The sequence below is a fragment of the Nipponia nippon genome, unplaced genomic scaffold (genome assembly GCF_047370975.1).
Source record: "Nipponia nippon isolate SJK-2023a ecotype South Korea unplaced genomic scaffold, ASM4737097v1 scaffold_3, whole genome shotgun sequence".
Taxonomy (NCBI): domain Eukaryota; kingdom Metazoa; phylum Chordata; class Aves; order Pelecaniformes; family Threskiornithidae; genus Nipponia; species Nipponia nippon.
The window spans coordinates 111,230,950-111,247,393 of record NW_028262347.1 but is presented as its reverse complement, the minus strand read 5'-3'; the positions used below and the strand labels follow the sequence as shown (position 1 = coordinate 111,247,393).

The 16,444-nt window shown below is 46.1% G+C and overlaps 1 protein-coding gene across 7 annotated transcripts in view; it reads right to left on the bottom strand.

Moving 5' to 3' along the window:
* ARMH3 (armadillo like helical domain containing 3) overlaps nt 1-16,444 on the bottom strand; it is a 129,504-nt gene that overhangs the window by 4,090 nt on the left and 108,970 nt on the right. For 5 of the 7 annotated variants that reach the window (XR_015706163.1, XM_087763829.1, XM_087763825.1 and 2 more), the window contains exon 25: nt 4,280-4,396. The exons of 1 other annotated variant lie outside the window; for it this stretch is intronic. Coding sequence is in view for 4 of the 6 variants with exons in the window: in XM_087763829.1 (XP_087619955.1) it covers nt 4,280-4,396 (117 nt within the window). In the remaining 2 variants the exon portion in view is untranslated. Of the gene's footprint in view, nt 1-4,279; nt 4,397-16,444 lie in introns of those variants that run through there. One more of the 7 variants, XR_015706164.1, reaches the window with a different exon arrangement.

Sequence of the window (16,444 nt, the reverse complement as noted above, 5' to 3'; positions counted from 1 at the left end):
ATTCCTATGGGTCCCAGCAACAGAAAGAACAAGCAGAAATGAGCTCCTGGCCTCAGGAACTGCTGCCAGGGGCCAGGCACCAGCAGCAGAAGATGCCTAACTTGTATACACATCAAGGTCTCCAAGAAGGATGTGGCAGCAGTCTCTACAAGCCCAGAAAGGGCTGGAGTGGCACATGATGAAAACACAGGGCTTAGCAGAAATTGTAGCTATGGGGTAGAGCACAAGAAATTAAGCCTGTTTAGTTTGCAAAGAGAAGGTTTAGGAGGAATAGAGCAAACACTCTCCAGTATGTAAAATGAGGTCAGAAAGAGAACAGTGAATAATATTTCTCTGGCTCCCCAGGGATGGGGCAAGAAATACTCGGCTTAATTTAAGACAAAGATGATCTACACTGGAAAAGAGGAAATACTTTTAAACCTATGGGTTGGGAAGCAGGGGAGTAGATCACCTGGAGCCAGTGTGGAGCTGTCTTCACTTAAAGACAGCTTCACATTTCAGGAGGAGCTTAGACACAAACTTTGGTCAAGAGCAGTCTAGATGGACTTAGATCTGCTTTAACACAAGTTCAGGAGAGGAGTGGGTGTGATAACAGCACATGAGATGACTCTGACATTTCTACAAATCTCTCCCCAGCATTTATTCTGCTGTGAAAAAGCAAGCAGCTCTGAGCCAACCAGCTGAAAAGGTAAGAATAGCTCAAATTAGAGTTAAATCAAGTTATCTCCAGCACCAGCGCCCAGCACAGGGAGCCAGACTCATCTCCCTTTTGGGGTTGGAAGACCAGACAGTGACACAGGGAGGCGTCTATAACAAGGATAAACTTCAGAAGCTTCCTGCAGTCTGGCTGAGCTCCTCCATCCACGAGGCTGCACGCCGGGACTCCTCCTAGCTCGCGGTGCAGCGGGCAGCCCAGGCTGCCAGCCTGGAAGCTACCAGAACTCTCTAGAGTGGCTTATACAAGGGGCCAAAACCAGCCTCGGAAAGTAAGCTCGGAGCTTTAACGTTCATTCTGCAAGGAAGTAAAAGCAGAGCACGTATCCTCTCTTGCTTCTGTACGGAGCATGCTGGAGCACACTAGGGCCAGAAGAGCTTTTAAAATTGTTTTCTCCCTATTAGCAGCTTGGATCACATTTAACCCACAGACTCTGAAGAAATGGGAAATGTATGAAATGCTGACATCACCTGGAGAACAATGAGCAAATGAAAGAATGGATGAAGCAGTGGCATTAACCATGTGAGGAAAACATTATTCAGTCCTCGTTTTGTGTCATTATAGCTGGACGTGTGAAACACTGTACAGACACTCCTATTCCGCAGCAAGTCCCATCAATTAAACCTGTTCCCAATCAACAAGCAGCTCTTAAGAAATTTGTACAATGGGAGGAAGGTTTACACTGACTACTACATCTAATTAGAAGTCAAATTAGTGTAATTTCCCCTGCAGAAATCAATCCCTAATCAGACTATTTTGAGACTCTGCTGAAACCTATCCAACTGCAAAGACAGTGAATGTTTTGGAAAGATGCTGAATCTCTTGCGACAGATTCCTCCAGCTGCAATGTGAGGGTCCAAAAGCTCACATCCAAACCATTCATTCTATCAAAGCAGCACAGACCTCAAATGACATCCCTGAGGGTTCAAAGGAAAAGAAATAAAAAGTGTTAGAAAACTTCCTAACTTCCTTCCTTTAGCCCCTCAAAGGCAGCACAACAGGCCAGAAAGCCCAGTTGATAAAACACTCTGCACATCACCTTCCACCACAATGTGGCTGCAGTATCGCAGGCCTTTGAAAGCTTCTTTGAAAAGGGAATGGGAGAAGAAAGCAGATTTTTCTTTGGGATTAGCAAGAAAGAGCAGCACTGAGGCAAAGCCAGAGAAGTGAAGCAGTGCATTAGCAAAGCACGTCAAAGGAGCGAGAACAAGATTTCTAAGCATAAAGGAGCCAAGAGAATGGCTTGGGGAAGTTTCTGCTCACCCGCTTAATGGGAGCGTAGAGAGATGAAAAGGCAGCCGAAAAGGAAAATGGCTCCTGCGTGTCATTCCCCACCAAGAAGGATTTGCTTTAATGCAATCACACAGATAGAGACAAGAAAACCAGGCAGAATCTGGAAAGAATTATTTGCAAACAGATCCTGTTCAGGAAGACCTGATAGGACCAGTATGAGTTTGGAAACCATACTGGAAACCTGTAGTTCACCACCAGCCTTGCTCCTTTGGCAGAGCCCACGAAGAAAACTGCCATTTCACTCTGCTCCCTTCATGAAGTCCTGCAAACCCCAGCAGTTAAACACAATGCACTGGGTAGGGGGATATTACCCCACATCAGACCGGCAGTGGAAGCCAAAGTAAAGACTCAGAAGCCTCGCAAAAAGGAAGCCAAGTACCTGGTTTGAAGAGGATATGGGGAGGACAAGGGCAGACTAGGGCCTTTTTGATGAGTTGTTTGAACAATTAATAAAGCCATCAGTTACTGTGCACCTAGAGGAAAAAACAGCGCGGAGGACGGGAGGCCAGCTGGGTTTGCTGAAGACAAATCATAACATATCAGGTTGATTTCCCGCTGTGTTGAGGGAATGGCTTAATGGAATGCACAGGATTTTCTGTAGCTGTGAGTAAAGAACATTTAATAGGGTCCCAATTCTCAGGGCATCTAGAGAAATGTGGATTAAACAGATTCACAACTGGGTCAAATCAGCACATTTAGACAGTAATTATTCAGGCTTTCGTATGCTCTTGAGGAGAGGGTCCCAGGAGTACCTGGATGGGCAATTTTCAGAAGGGAGTTGAGGAGGGACTGGTTATGCTAAAGAGATTCTTAAATGATACAAAATTGGGATTTTGAAAAAAAAAATCGAGCTAGGAAGAAATTAATTTTAGCTGAAGTGTTTTGTAGCTGTGATGATCTTAGGACTGAGAATGTCATTTTAATCAATTGGCATGATCAGCCCAAGCTTCTGCCAGGCCAAGTGGAAAGTGGGGCATGCAGGAAGCAGAGCCATCACGTGCCCAAGAGGCTGGGGAAGGAGATGCTGGCTGAGGACGGCGGGAGCCCTTGGGACAGAACAGATGACAACAGAAACATGAATGCGTCTTCTTTCCAGGGCACAGTAATAGGAGAAGCCTGTGTCACAGGAAGGCTATAGCCAAATTTCTTTGCATGTATTCCAGATATGGTATCAAACAGCAGGCCAGAGAGACAAAAACAGGCCCAAAAGAGCACAGAAAAATGGCATGAAAGTGATTGCAAGTGTTTTTGCCCATATCCTACCCAATGGCAGTGCTGGAATGACAAAAAAAGGCATTAAAAAGCATTCTGTAGAAGGAAGCAAAACCAATTCAGGCATGCTTGCTCCAGAGCAGAGTAGACAGAGGGAGGCATAACATTCCCAAACTCATGCAGACTCGTGACAGAGTGGGCAGGCATCAGTTGCTCATCAATCAGCAAGGACAGAGCTGAGAGAGAGAATCAGCTCTCAAACTGGTGGAGAAATCTGCCAGAGTTAGAGATCTCTCCCTTCGCTGAAGCTGAAATGACTCAAAAGTGAGGAAAAACAGGCTGCCCTCAGATACCAGCCACTATGAAAGCACTGCCTCCCTGGTAATACAGTCGTCGGACAAGAAAATGTTGTATCAGGGCTCTCTGGAGCAGGGTGAGCAAGCTGGCTTGCTGAAGAATACAACTACCAACCCAAATTATTTGGACTCAGTTTTGTCTTCGCTGTATTATTTTTGTGGGGCTTCCTACCATTAGTCTTCTCGTCTGGCAGAAGGAGACATTTCTAGGGAATGCCTTTGCTTTCTTTGCTTGGGAACCCTATTTTGTGAGTGGATGGAGGAAAGCAACGAGCAGGCACGTGTTTCACCAGCATCACATATTCTGCTCAGTCCCATACTTTGTGGTCCCCTTAACAACAGAAAAAAGGCTAACTTGCTCTGTGTGGTAAGCCCAAGGTGGGAGCAGTCAGCTTCTCCACTATGCAAATTTACCACCACAAAGCACAGTGGATCCCCATGGCAAAAGGGACAGAGACTGACTGACCGGTTGCTGGCCTGAGCAGTCTGGTGGTTCCTCCCAAGACACATATTGCAGGGCAGGGAGCACCATGGAGCGTTCATATCCGCTGAGACATGCAGTGTCTGTTTAGATCCTATTCCTGCCCCGTCTTTGGAGGCAGCCCAATGGAGTAACAGGGCTCCTTCCCAAATGCCGCTGCCCAGGCTGTAAGCAAAAGCTTTGGAAAAGAGTAGTTGATTCTGCAGAATCAAGGCAGCTTACCAACTCTTTGAAGAAGGCAGCCTCTTTATGCTGCTCTGAGTAGCGCTCATACTGGTCCAGTCCGTCCTGCAGCTTCAGGGTCAGCGTGTCGTAGTTGGACCGTACTACTTCCAAAACCTGCCAGAGACAGCCAAATACAGCAGAGGAGTCAGCGTCCACAGATGCCTCAGCATAGGAGGAGCAAGGCTGAGATACAGCACAGCTCTGGCACCTGTTTTTGCAACACACATGGCTTTAACAGCCAATATTTGGCTCATGACTAACAACACGGAGGTGGGCACTAAAGTCTTCCTAATGCCAGTAAGGAACAGCCCTCAAATTTACAGAATTTCTTCATTCATGGGAAGAGTGGATGAGCCTATGACAGCAGCAGTTTTCCAAATACTATTATGTCACCAGGAGAAGCAGACATGATCTCATTAAATTAAGCAGTTAATTACCATGTGTACACCCAAATTTAACACAGTAAGCACTACGCAAATACAGGTTTGCCCGACCCCATGGTCCTCCCTCCCAGTGCTAGTTTTGCCAGCACACCTCCCTCCTGGCTGGCTAATCACCATTCACAAGCTGCTAAACCGCCAGCTTCTACAGCTGCTCAGGTCAGCTTCCATACGGAGCCCTGCACTTCTCTCCTGATGGGAACAAACTTCTGACAGGCACTGAGAGAAGACCAGCTCTGGTACAGACTCTGGTTTTGGAAACAGACGGAGACATGAATCCAGGTCTTCCTGCCCAGGAGATACTTTATTATCTGCCTTCCCTGCAACCAAAGCACTCCAGCTTATATTACTGCCTTACTCTGCTCCCAGCACTGGGCTATACTTGTAAATTCATCGTTACATGTCTCTGTCCTATTGAACTATTCATTTTCCTAACTAGGGAACACCAAAAGGGACTCCCACAATGCTTTTTAGCTTCAAAGCATTGCATGGACAAACACGCTCCTTAAAGCATTTGTGAGATGGTAAGTAACGATAATCTTCCTACCAGGAACCATAAAGGTTGGCACTCCTGGGCAAAACATATGCTTGAAACAATACTCTTAAACACATGAACTTCTTTCTTATGCTCTTACCACTTTATCTGAGAGCTAAAGAGAAGCACAGACAGAATATCAACATCTGAGGTTTGCATTACAGTAGCCTTTGCTCATGAAAAGCCTCAGCCAGGAGGACTACATAGCATAAGGTGCAAAGGAAGAGGGCTCTACCCCGAGGCACTCACAATTCAGGAGAGATCCTAAGAAAAGCATTGCAGAGGGTGTAGGACAACAGTGACCAGAACAATAAGGAACCCTTCTACTTCTCCTCTCGTCCTCCCAACAATGTTAACATTACCCTCGATCGCCCTTTTAGGCAGCTGTCAGCTCCTGCCCTTTACAGGACTGAATCGTGCCCTTGTATCCTGTACTCGAGGAATCCTAGACTTGCTTACAGCTCCCTTCGAAAACTTCTTTCCCTGTCTTGTTTCGCCCCAAACTTTCCATGTGGTAGTGGTACACAGTGGTATGCACTTATGGAAACACTTAGAAGCAGGCTAGGGCCTGAGGTGGCCAAAGCCACAGGGCATCATCCGAATAAGGACTGAGGGTAAAAAAGGGTCCTGGAAGTGGCTCCCAGGTGAGACGGTCGCACAGCAGAGTCTGCAGCTCAGCTGTCCTCCAGCATTGCAGAGGCAAGCTAGGGGTAGCAATCGCTATTTTGCAAGGTTATTTAAGAACAGCCTGTCAGTGTTCTGCTGCTGCAAGAGCACGCAGCCTCCTCTCCAGGACTCATTTACTAATGCTGCTTGTCAGCTCCACTGGCAGAGAAGAAGAACCCCCTGCAATGACAGCCATCTCCAAATTCAGTCTGGCCCTCTTGTTCCTGTGTGCAGAAGCTGTGAGAAGTATCACAGAGACAAAAGCAACGATGAAAGAAAGCCGCCTGGGTACAGGAATAATTTAGTCTGGGATGCAACTATCCACTAGGGATGGAGAGTAATTGTACAATGCACCTTCTTCTGAGCAATAAAGAATCCAGCAGCTTGCATGAATCAGAGGGCTATCCTCCTGTCAATCCCAAGTTGACCAAGATTAATAAGCTGCAGGAGAGAAACCCTGTTTGAAAGGTGAGGAGTAGAACATGCTTCTCCAGCGGTAACTCAGAGTGGAGGCATTTTACCCAGGGCTACCCCACTCCCCAGGAGCCTTCCCTGGGGCCCCCCTTCACTCCCCTGGGCCCCCATGTGCACAGCCATGTGTAGTGCCATACCGGTGCGCCCAGACAATGGATGTACACGCTTCTCCATGAAGAAGCGGGATTCCTCCTTGCTAGCTCTGAGCAGAGATCTCTTCAGATACTCAACAGGGGCATCCTCAGACCACCGTGAGGAGGAGTACACGCTGAGGGCAGCAGCAAGCTCTGTAAGCAGTATCCTTTAAATCATCCCTCCTGTGTCACCTCTGAAAGGCAGCTAAGAACTCAGTTTGATACTCTAGGAGGAGGACAGGGAAGGAACAAGAGGCCCCAAAGTCTCTACTGTGTTACCTACTAGTTATCGTAATCTCTGCAGTGAACTTGAGATCAGCTTATCCCTTTAGCTATGTATTTTCATTGGCTTCCACTCCTTATCTCCTTTAATTATGAAATAGAACTTAAAAAGAAAAGGTAAGTTAAAAATAAACAGCTTCTCCTCACTGCCTGATAATTTCCCGTTCTTGCTGCTGCTGAGAAAAAATGCTATGTGGGATCTGAGATAAACCCACTCACAGATCATTTCACTTCATACCCTATAATGGATAGGAGCTGTTACTGAGATTAGGACCTGCCATCCTTGAAACAATCTCATCTGCTCTTTAAGATGCAGCTGCTAGACAGAGGAGAGGTTAAAGAGCAGCAGAAGGTATTAAGAGCATCTAACATGAAGGTTTGAAAGGCATCAGCTTTCTACAGAGATGACAAAAAACTTACATCCTCTGTGTAACAGAAGATTGCATGCTAGCATCCTTCGCCCTTCTTACACACTGCTTTGACTTTTGCGCAGGAAAACTACGGCAGGAAGAACGCCCTTTTGTGTTAAACACGCAAGATCTTTATCTGCACCTTTCTGTCAGATACAAAAGAACTAGAAGAGTTTAATTTTGAGACTAAAGCATTTCTCCTTCAAGGTCCTGTCTGACCTGGTCTTCCTAGAAGTCTCTATGGAAGACTAGAAAACATCAGTTCCAAGATGGTGAAGTATGAATAACAAAAGAGAAGGGACTTTTAGCTGGACTCTCCCACATGGATTTTAAATAGTCATTCAGTTTTTTAAAATCTCACAAGCAGCTGGAAGAACACCACTTCTAGTGTCAGGCAAGAATAGAAGAAAATGGACTGTAGAAGATTTCCAAGACACTTCTCAGCAAGCAACAAGGAAGATAAGATGCGACACTCCTCAGATTGCAAGGATAAACATGCAGGACAAACTATTTTTTTAAAAAAAAGCTTTACTGGATCTTTACAGTGGGGGGAAAAAAAAAAAAGAGTGAAGAGGAGTCACAACCTAAATCTCTTTTTGTAGGTTACCTTAGGGGGATCAGAGTCTTCAAAAAGCAATATGACAGAAGTGAGAAACTCAGACAGGGTAAGTACTGCTGAATTCCTTTCCTGCAGTTACCTGTATCAGCCCTAGAGGCTACATTTGCTCATTTACTCCAGTGCAACAAACCAGAAATCAGTGGAGCTGCACCACTGTAATTTAAAGATAATTTGCCACCAAATTAACCCCCTGCCCCACCACTCACTCACTGACTGCTTTCCAGAAGCTCCAGAGAAATGTTAGCGATTCAGGTCCCTGTGTACGTGTCCCCAAACCAACCTTTCAGGAGCTGCTCTGAACAGCAAGCGCTTTCTGCGGCACTGGGATTTCAACTTCGTCCTGCAGCCACAACTGCCCGTGCCCCATAGCTCTCCTTCCCCAGCAATACCGACAACCTGTGAGCAGAGGCACCCCTCCGGGTAACATAGCAATGGGGCTGGCTTACAACGGAGGGGCTGATGTGGGGCTGAGCTCTCCGCAGCATCCCACCCATGCCATGCCATACCATGCCATGCCGCTGCGCCCAGAGGAACAAGATTATTTCAGAGTTTCTGGCTCCTTACTTTGCTGCATCCACCAGCTTACCGCTCTGTTGTAAACTGGATGGATAACCTCCAAAGGGTCAGTGGGCTCTTGTGGACACAAGCTCTGGAACCAGTTTCCCCAGAACCAATAGCCCCTGCCCTGAAATTTTCTGCATTCAAAACAGACTGTGCTTTGCTGTACCACTCTCTACACACAGGCTCCTTCCTCACTGCACCAGAGCTGTTCCCTCTGACTGATCCTCAGCAAGAGCTGACTTGCTGCACCCCCCCAGGAGAGACTGGACCTTCTGGAAGAGCCTGTCCTGGGGAAACAAGGGGATTACCTGCAGCAGTCTCAGATCCCCACCCTGTCCAGGAGAACACGGTCACGGTTAGCAGCAAAGCCAGAGAAGGAGCTGCACCGGCAATGAAATCTAATGGGCAACAGGCAGAATGAGGGCCCATCTATCTGGCAGACGCAATATGCTTCATTGCTTCGTAAGTTTTTAACCTGCAGAATTTTTCATAATCTGCAACAGCAGTCTCTGCCTTACTACAACATAAAATTAGAGCGTGCCACCAACTCACACCACCCAGCAAGGGACCTGGTGGTGGGTAGGTTCTGGGAAGCATGCAAGGGTAATGACAGAAAGATAAAGGAAAAACAGAAGCAAGAAGAAAGCAAGGTCTCTACACTGCCTTTTTTAATCAGCGTAGGAAAGGGCAAGAATGCAATCAGTCAGCATCACCAGCACCTGGCTAAAGCCTCTCCATGCCCATAAGACAGTCATTAGCTGCCACGGCACAGAAGCAGTTGGAAAAGAACTGACTAAATGATCTCACATCAAGCAAAAGGCAAAAAAACCTCTCCAACAAACCTCAGGTTAAAGTGCATTTGCCCCCCACACCAACTCCACATGGCTCAGAAGGCTGGGACGGAGGAGGCTCTCCAGATCCGGCCTTGCAAGCCCTCGCAGGACGGAAAAGCTGGGTGCTTCTGTCCCAGCTGTCCCATGCTGGAGGATGGACCAGCCTGTCTATGGGGCATGTAATGTCCTCAGCAGCGCTACTGCACGGACATGGCAGAGGGGCCAAGGCTGCGGGTAGACAAACGTGCCTTCTGTCCTCTCTACAGAGGTGGTGGAGTCCCCGTCACTGCCTGTGTACCACAGAGGGAATTACGGCAGCCCCACCTCCGAAACCTAGGCAAAGCCCAAGATACCACAAGCAAACCCAGCAGCCTGTCCCCTCAGCTCAGAGGATGGAGGCTGTAGGAAGAGACATTGGGGATTCCCTATTCTAGTAGAAGCCTGATGTGTATTTTACACGGGAGTCCTCAAACTGGCTTGTTTACTCCTGGTTTAGTACAAATCTTCCCCTTCTTCTCCCTCACTAATCTCCACAAGCAACTCATAGTCCCTGAGTGTTTCTCCTAGTGAATTCAACTGAATAGCAACATTTCTCATTGTAATGAAAAGGCTGCTGCCACCTGGACTATGAAGAGGCTATTGCCTCTCCATAATAAAGTGCCAGATAATTGACACAAATTTTACAGTAGTATCTTCTAATTAATATGGAAAATGATTTTTTTTTTCCAAATGGCATCACACTTCTCGCAGAGCAACTTAAAAGTTGCTGACGCAGGCTGGAGTCTTTGCTGGAATTAATCCCCAGACATGCCAAAGACAAAGCACATAACTAAATAATTAGAAGTTAAATAAAAACACACACATACAGCTGCCACATTTCCCAACAGACTCTGCCCAGACCCTGGCTGCACTCATCTCCTCCTCCCTTTCCTCTTTCCCTGTCTGCAGGAGCCAAGTTCAGAGAGAGGATCCACTCAGACTGCCAGTGCTACACACGTGTGCTGGAAGCAGCTGCCATTCACACTGGCTTCAAGAAAAGCACCCACCCTAGGATAAGCAGCAGCACAGAGCTTTTGTCTGACCCAACACTACCTTACCTTTGCAGCTGTACCGGAGCTAAATGCAGTGCTGATGCTTCAACACCATCCCTCACCCCCAAGCTGATCAAGCCATGAGTATTAATTCCATGTTCATGAATGCTAAGGGGAAGAGGAGGAGGATGTTGCTATGACAGTCTAACAACTCAGAATCCCAAGATACGCTGGGTGTACAGCACACATCTATGGATCCAGAGGATGCAGAGTGGGTCTGGTGCACACGGCGGGAAAGACAAAGATCTGGGCTTGAGACGCAAGCGTAGCCATGCCGCATAGGTGCAAGACACGCAGCGCGTTGTCATTCCTGCTCCAGTGCCCCAGATCTCCTGCATCAAGCAGATGCTGTTTGTACTACATGCAAGCGAAGGACCTATGGCCCTCTCCTGCTGTGGGCTGAGAGCATGAAGCTGCTTGGACCAAGCCTGTAAGACAGCCCTCACCAGCTCACACGGCTGTCACTCTCAGAGTAGGAAGCAGCATCTTGTCCGCCCTGAGAGCAGGAAAAATGACTGTTGTCTGAACTCAGCTAGCAGAAATGGCATCCCCTTTTGGGACAAGAGTTATCTGCTCCAGAAATGTTTTAAAACCACAATCCATTAGAAGCCTAAGGTGTTCAACTCTATTTAATGGTAGGAAAAGACTCACTGATCCAACCAATCTGGAAATCACAGAGCTTTCAGAAACATCCCAAAGCCCAAACTGTGATCCACCTCCACCCAGGAGCAGCTGTAAATGCACAGTGCAGGGCCCATGCCAAGCTCCCATGGGACAGGCCTTCGCGAGATTCCAGTTACTTTAAGAAGCAGAAAGGCTGCAAAGTAGGACAGAGGCAAGTAACGACTGAGACGTATGGTCACAGAGACCAGCTATATGCACGGCTCGCAGGGGACTTAATTTGTAAAAGGTATAGACAAATAGAAGATATTAATGTGGTCAATAACCCTTGACATCCCTGTGTAGCCATCACTAGGGCTAAGGAGTCCTGTGCTAGGAGTATGAGACCCTCTGAGCTCCAGGAGTCAGGTAGCTGAAAGCCTGCTCACCTCACCAGAAAGCCTGTGCCACGAATCCTTTTACTATAGAGTAATGTCAAGAAGTCATGTGTACACATAAATGACAACTCCCATGCATGTTAAATGCACTTTGCTCAACCCGTTTGGGTTTGGAGGACAAGGAGCAAAAAACACACTTAGCCTCACACTGCTTTTTCTCAAGGCCAATCTGCTTTTCTCAGTTTCATGGATGGTCAGTGGGTTTATACCAATCTGCATATCCCACTTGGCACAAAGAACCTGGCTCTCTCTGGGGGACTCTGGGCTGCCTTTCCCAGGCTGCAGGGACAGGCTCTCCAGAGGAAATACAGGAGACAATTCTGTGTCATTCAAGGGAGGAAAATGGGTTCAGTGGGTTTCTGCCAAGAGAACGAACATCCATGTGCTGCACAATGCCGGCACTTCCAAAGCCCAGGCAGGGAAAAAGAAGTCAAAGATCCTGAAACAAATTATCTTAAAAATTACCAATTAATAAAATAAGCACCCTCCAGAGCAGACTTTTAGACCTGGGTAGGGAGATCCACCAGAAACTGAATGAGGTCCACTAAGCTCACCTGTTGTTAGAAATTTTGTGAGGAAGGCAGGCAGCAGCCAGGATGATGGCAGGAGCATAAAACTCAGAGATAGATAGATTTGCTATTTTGGAGTTACAGCCCATTTTGGAGTTGTGAACCCTTATCTCCAGCTGGTGGCATTTATGAAAACATTTCTCACTGCTAGGTACGTAAGAGCACTTGCAATTCTGCCAAGGCTTGAAAAGCACTGCAGATAGCTATGGACCGGACCGTTAATTTTTTTATTTCCCCATTGTGCTTACAATTAGCTTAAGTGCTGAAATGTGATGGGCTGTTGCAGGAGAAGCTTTTTATCTACCAGCTGCATTCTAGCACAGCACTAAATCAACTGCTGTCACCAAAACATCAGACAAGAGGAAGAGAGCATCCTTATGCTCACTGTGCATATTACCCCTTCAGCCTAAGTGGCTAACCAGCATTCAGCAATGAATGCTGTGATTTGTGTACACCCTTTGGTGCAATCCTCTGTTTAGAGAAGACCTCGTCACCCTGAACACACAGGAAAACAACAGTCAGCAGCAGCTCTCCAGCACCAGTTAAGTGACCAAAATAAGACCAGTAACCTTGGTGCCCAAAACAAGATAAAAGAGCTTAAGTCATGACCTGCTGCTCCAGTCGAGCTGAGAAGCCAGGACATACAAAGCTGTTACAGAAATCAAAGACAGCTATAAGAACCTAAAAAACAGTAGCTGAAGATTTTAAGAAACGGTCAGAAATAAAATCTTTCTGGGGCCAGCAGCCAGAAAGCACCCTGGCAAATGCTGAAACTCAAATACACAACTTCAGATTGCCTCCACGAGGTGACAACAGGATACCTGATGTACACCAGCGGAAACTCATTCCTAGTAAAGAAATTCAAATTTGCCCAGAACACAGTTGGCTCAGAAATAAGGCCGTCTAGAGAACAGATTCAGACAGGGTATGCAACAAAAACCTTTCTGTTCAATCAAACCCCAACAGCAGCAAGTGGACTGTTCCAGTTCAAAGAAACCAAAATCTAATTGTGCCCAAGGGAAAAACAACAGGGAGGCTTATTCTGGTTATGGTCTAATCAAACATCTGCAGTCACGGGAGGTTTCTGGAACTATGTCACCTGGTCAGGTTCACAGAAATCAGCGGGGGATCCAAGAGAGCTTGTGCTCCTCACACAGCCACCACGGACTTCTACAGGATATAATGATTATAGACTGACTTCGAAAAAAAGCCTCACCAGGACCCTGACTTAAAGATCAAGACAAACGAAAGGAGAACACAGACACTCCAAAAAGTCATGGAGCTTGCCATGCATTTGATTTTTCTTTTTTCTTCTTCTTTTACAGCAACTAGCAAGCAAATGGCCTCTACGAATGCTACTAGTACAGCCCTGGTCTGACACTTGCTGAGAAAAAGTAGATGCTAACCACCTAGCTCATGACTTTTTGTTTTTTTAAATGATCAGAAATCTTGTTAAGCTTGGTTTGCACAACATGAATAAGTTTAATTAAAGGAAGCACTAAAGCTAAATAGCAATGCACTAAAAAACTGGCCACAAACCAAGCGGATGCTGTATATTTAAAGCAAGTCAAAACAATGCAGGACGTGCCAGAGAAACACTCAGTTAGGATTGGGGGAGGAAGGTACGCATTTGGAGGGGCAGAGCTTAGAAAGATCAGTTCCATAGCTCCTGCTTACATTTAAGCAATTAAATAGTGACAATAGAAGGCCAGCTTTAATTGCACAACAGAAGTGATAAAAGGCAATAATTCAGTGGCCTGAGGAGATGCAATGAAAACGCCAAGAAAGAGGAAATCCAGAGCTCACCTGCCTAACTGACCACATGTGGAAAGTGAACTCAAGTCTATTCTGAGACGGGGAAAACCAGAACTTCTGAACACAAGCAAGACGTCTGGATAGCCAAGAAATCAGATGAGCAAGTAACCGTTTGATTATCTGTACTATTTTGCAGTTCTACAATATCTTTTCTGAAATAAGGGCACTGGAATCGATATACAAGATTTAAAACATGGGTTGTCACAGACTAACACCGTGACAACACAGTACTCCTGCTTTATTTTTGTTCTCTTGCTAATAATTTCTAATTCTCTATTTGCCTTTCTGACCACTTTTGAGCCTTGGGCCAACATTTCCAGGCTTATCACAGTGACTCCAGGAGTCCTTTCCTGCATGGCAATATCTAGAAGACTTTACTACAGCTTAAAGACTTTAAGAGACTTATAAATTCAATCTGCAAAATATCCTCCTAAAGATACAGCCCAAAAGAAATGGATCTATAGTCAATTGGTTAGCTACAAATAGCTGTAGCTACAAATAGCTAGAAAAAACTGTAGTAGCAGTATGCTAAGGTAGCTAGCTAATAAGGAAAGGTGGGCAGCGCTTGGAAGTTTGTGTGACTCAACCCATATAACAGTTTTAGCTGTTAAGGCTTTTGCAAATCTGGAGTTGGAACAGACAGCTATAAGCTGCTGGAGGATCCTTATAAACAGAAAATCCTGTAGTGAAAAGGGAACTTCAGCTGCAAAATGTCTGCTCTAAGGCTGCAGTTCCAAAAGTGCTTTAAGTCAATCTAAGTGCAGGTCACCTAAACAGCAATGGAAAGTCTGGAGTTCCTCCTTCAAAGGCACTGATTGCAGAAATAAGGCATTCTCATGTGCAGCTCAGAAGTCTCTTCATTCTGGACACAAGCACTGAGGGTGCTGATGACCAGGCACAGTACTGACATCAGGAGCAACTGAGAGGGCAAGAAGGAACGAAGATGACTCTGCCCTAGAAAGTGAGAATGCAGATGTGCAAGCTAAGTTCATAAGAATTATGACAGTGATGAAATTCCTACCAAGGAGATGGGATCAAATCTGTGCCGACCAAGTGACTCCTCACGAACCCCAGACACACTTTTGGATCCTACTCTAATCTGCATTGTACAGCTGGAGGAAAAGGAAAGGACAAAGTCTGTGATGAGGGCAGAAATAAGAGAACCAAATAATTTCTGATACGACATGGTGAAAGAGTAAAGCTTGTTAACATTTTAATTTGTTAAATTATCCCCTTTTGTGCCGTTGGAATGTGTCATTCTTTTTAAACTCCATCTGGGCAATGACCAGAGCTGAAACAGAATGAGACAGTTTATGCTTGGAAGCATTCATGGCCAGCATGGAAAACATCTTTTGCCTGTAAAAACAGAGCTGCTTAAAGTTGACTGCTAAATTAATGCAAAAGTAACATTTAAAAGGCTAGTGGGACAGCTGGAAATACAGAAGCTACTATCCAAGATAATCACCAGCAAGGGCAGGCCTGATGAGATGCTACACTTTGTGGGCTGAGACACTTCTTGACTGAAATGGAGATGTGCAGGATAGCTGGCCAGCAGACAGCCAGCAAGGTGAATCTGAGAGGGAGCAGAGACTCGGGCATGGACCACACACAGAGAACAGGTCAGGGGTTTCTGAGAAATCGACGGTCTGCTGCTTATTACTGCCCTTCTCAGGGAAAGAAGTCTGCGTGCGTTCTTTGAAATAAACACAGAGGCACCAAAAATTGCTGACACTCAAGTTATTTCTAGTCATTTCCCCTTATACCCAACAGAAGCAATCAGGGCCCAAGATAATAGCTATGTCTCTCAAGAAGGATTCCTGCCACGGTAAAGTGACGTCTTGCAATCCAAAGATATCTGGAGGGCAAAAAGGGCTTGTGTGCCTGGGAACTTAGTGTTTATCCCTGCAACATTTGTTCTGCTTATATCCTTAAAGCATCAGACGTACCACCTCTTCAGCAGCAGCTTTCTCACAATTCAGACGCTCCCGGCAACAACCCCAAAACACCACAGAGGACAAGTCCCTTCAGAACACGTGGCTGAGAAGAGACTGAAAAGAGGCATCTTATCTCTAAGAGAGCGAAGGTGTTATCTCCACAGAGGTTCAGATGCTGGATGGGCAGGAAGGACATGACACAAAGTGGAGGTTTATTGCTAATGGACCAGATAAGATTATTGTGTTGGCTGTATGCCCGCCATTGACATTCAAGGAAAAGGTGACTTGTGCTGGCACTGGACCCATTCTCTCCAAAGGATGAGGAGAACAAAACTTATGCTTCTTTTCCAAAGGACCTTTAGCAGTTGAATCCTCAAGTTGAGCTAATCAGTATGCAGAGCAGCAAGCTGGAGAGTTCTCCAGCCTGCCTTCTGAGTCAAAAAGCATGCACCCTTTGCTGTCGCAGCTCTAGACTGAACTGGCTGGCTATAGAGACGGGATGTATTTGTACATTCAGCACTACTGAAGGTGTGGGCAAAGACGATGCCGCTCTCTTGGGGATAAGGAGCTGATCACCAAGGCTTCTGTTTTCTCTCTAAACTTCTCTTTTGCCATATTCTGGATAAGTACCTGCAGGATCTGTAATGGAAATATCATCTCCACGGTAATTCCTGCAGTGCTTGGAGGACACCATTGTTCTACAGCCTAAAAATCCCTGTGTGAGGATTTAATGCTCCCAAG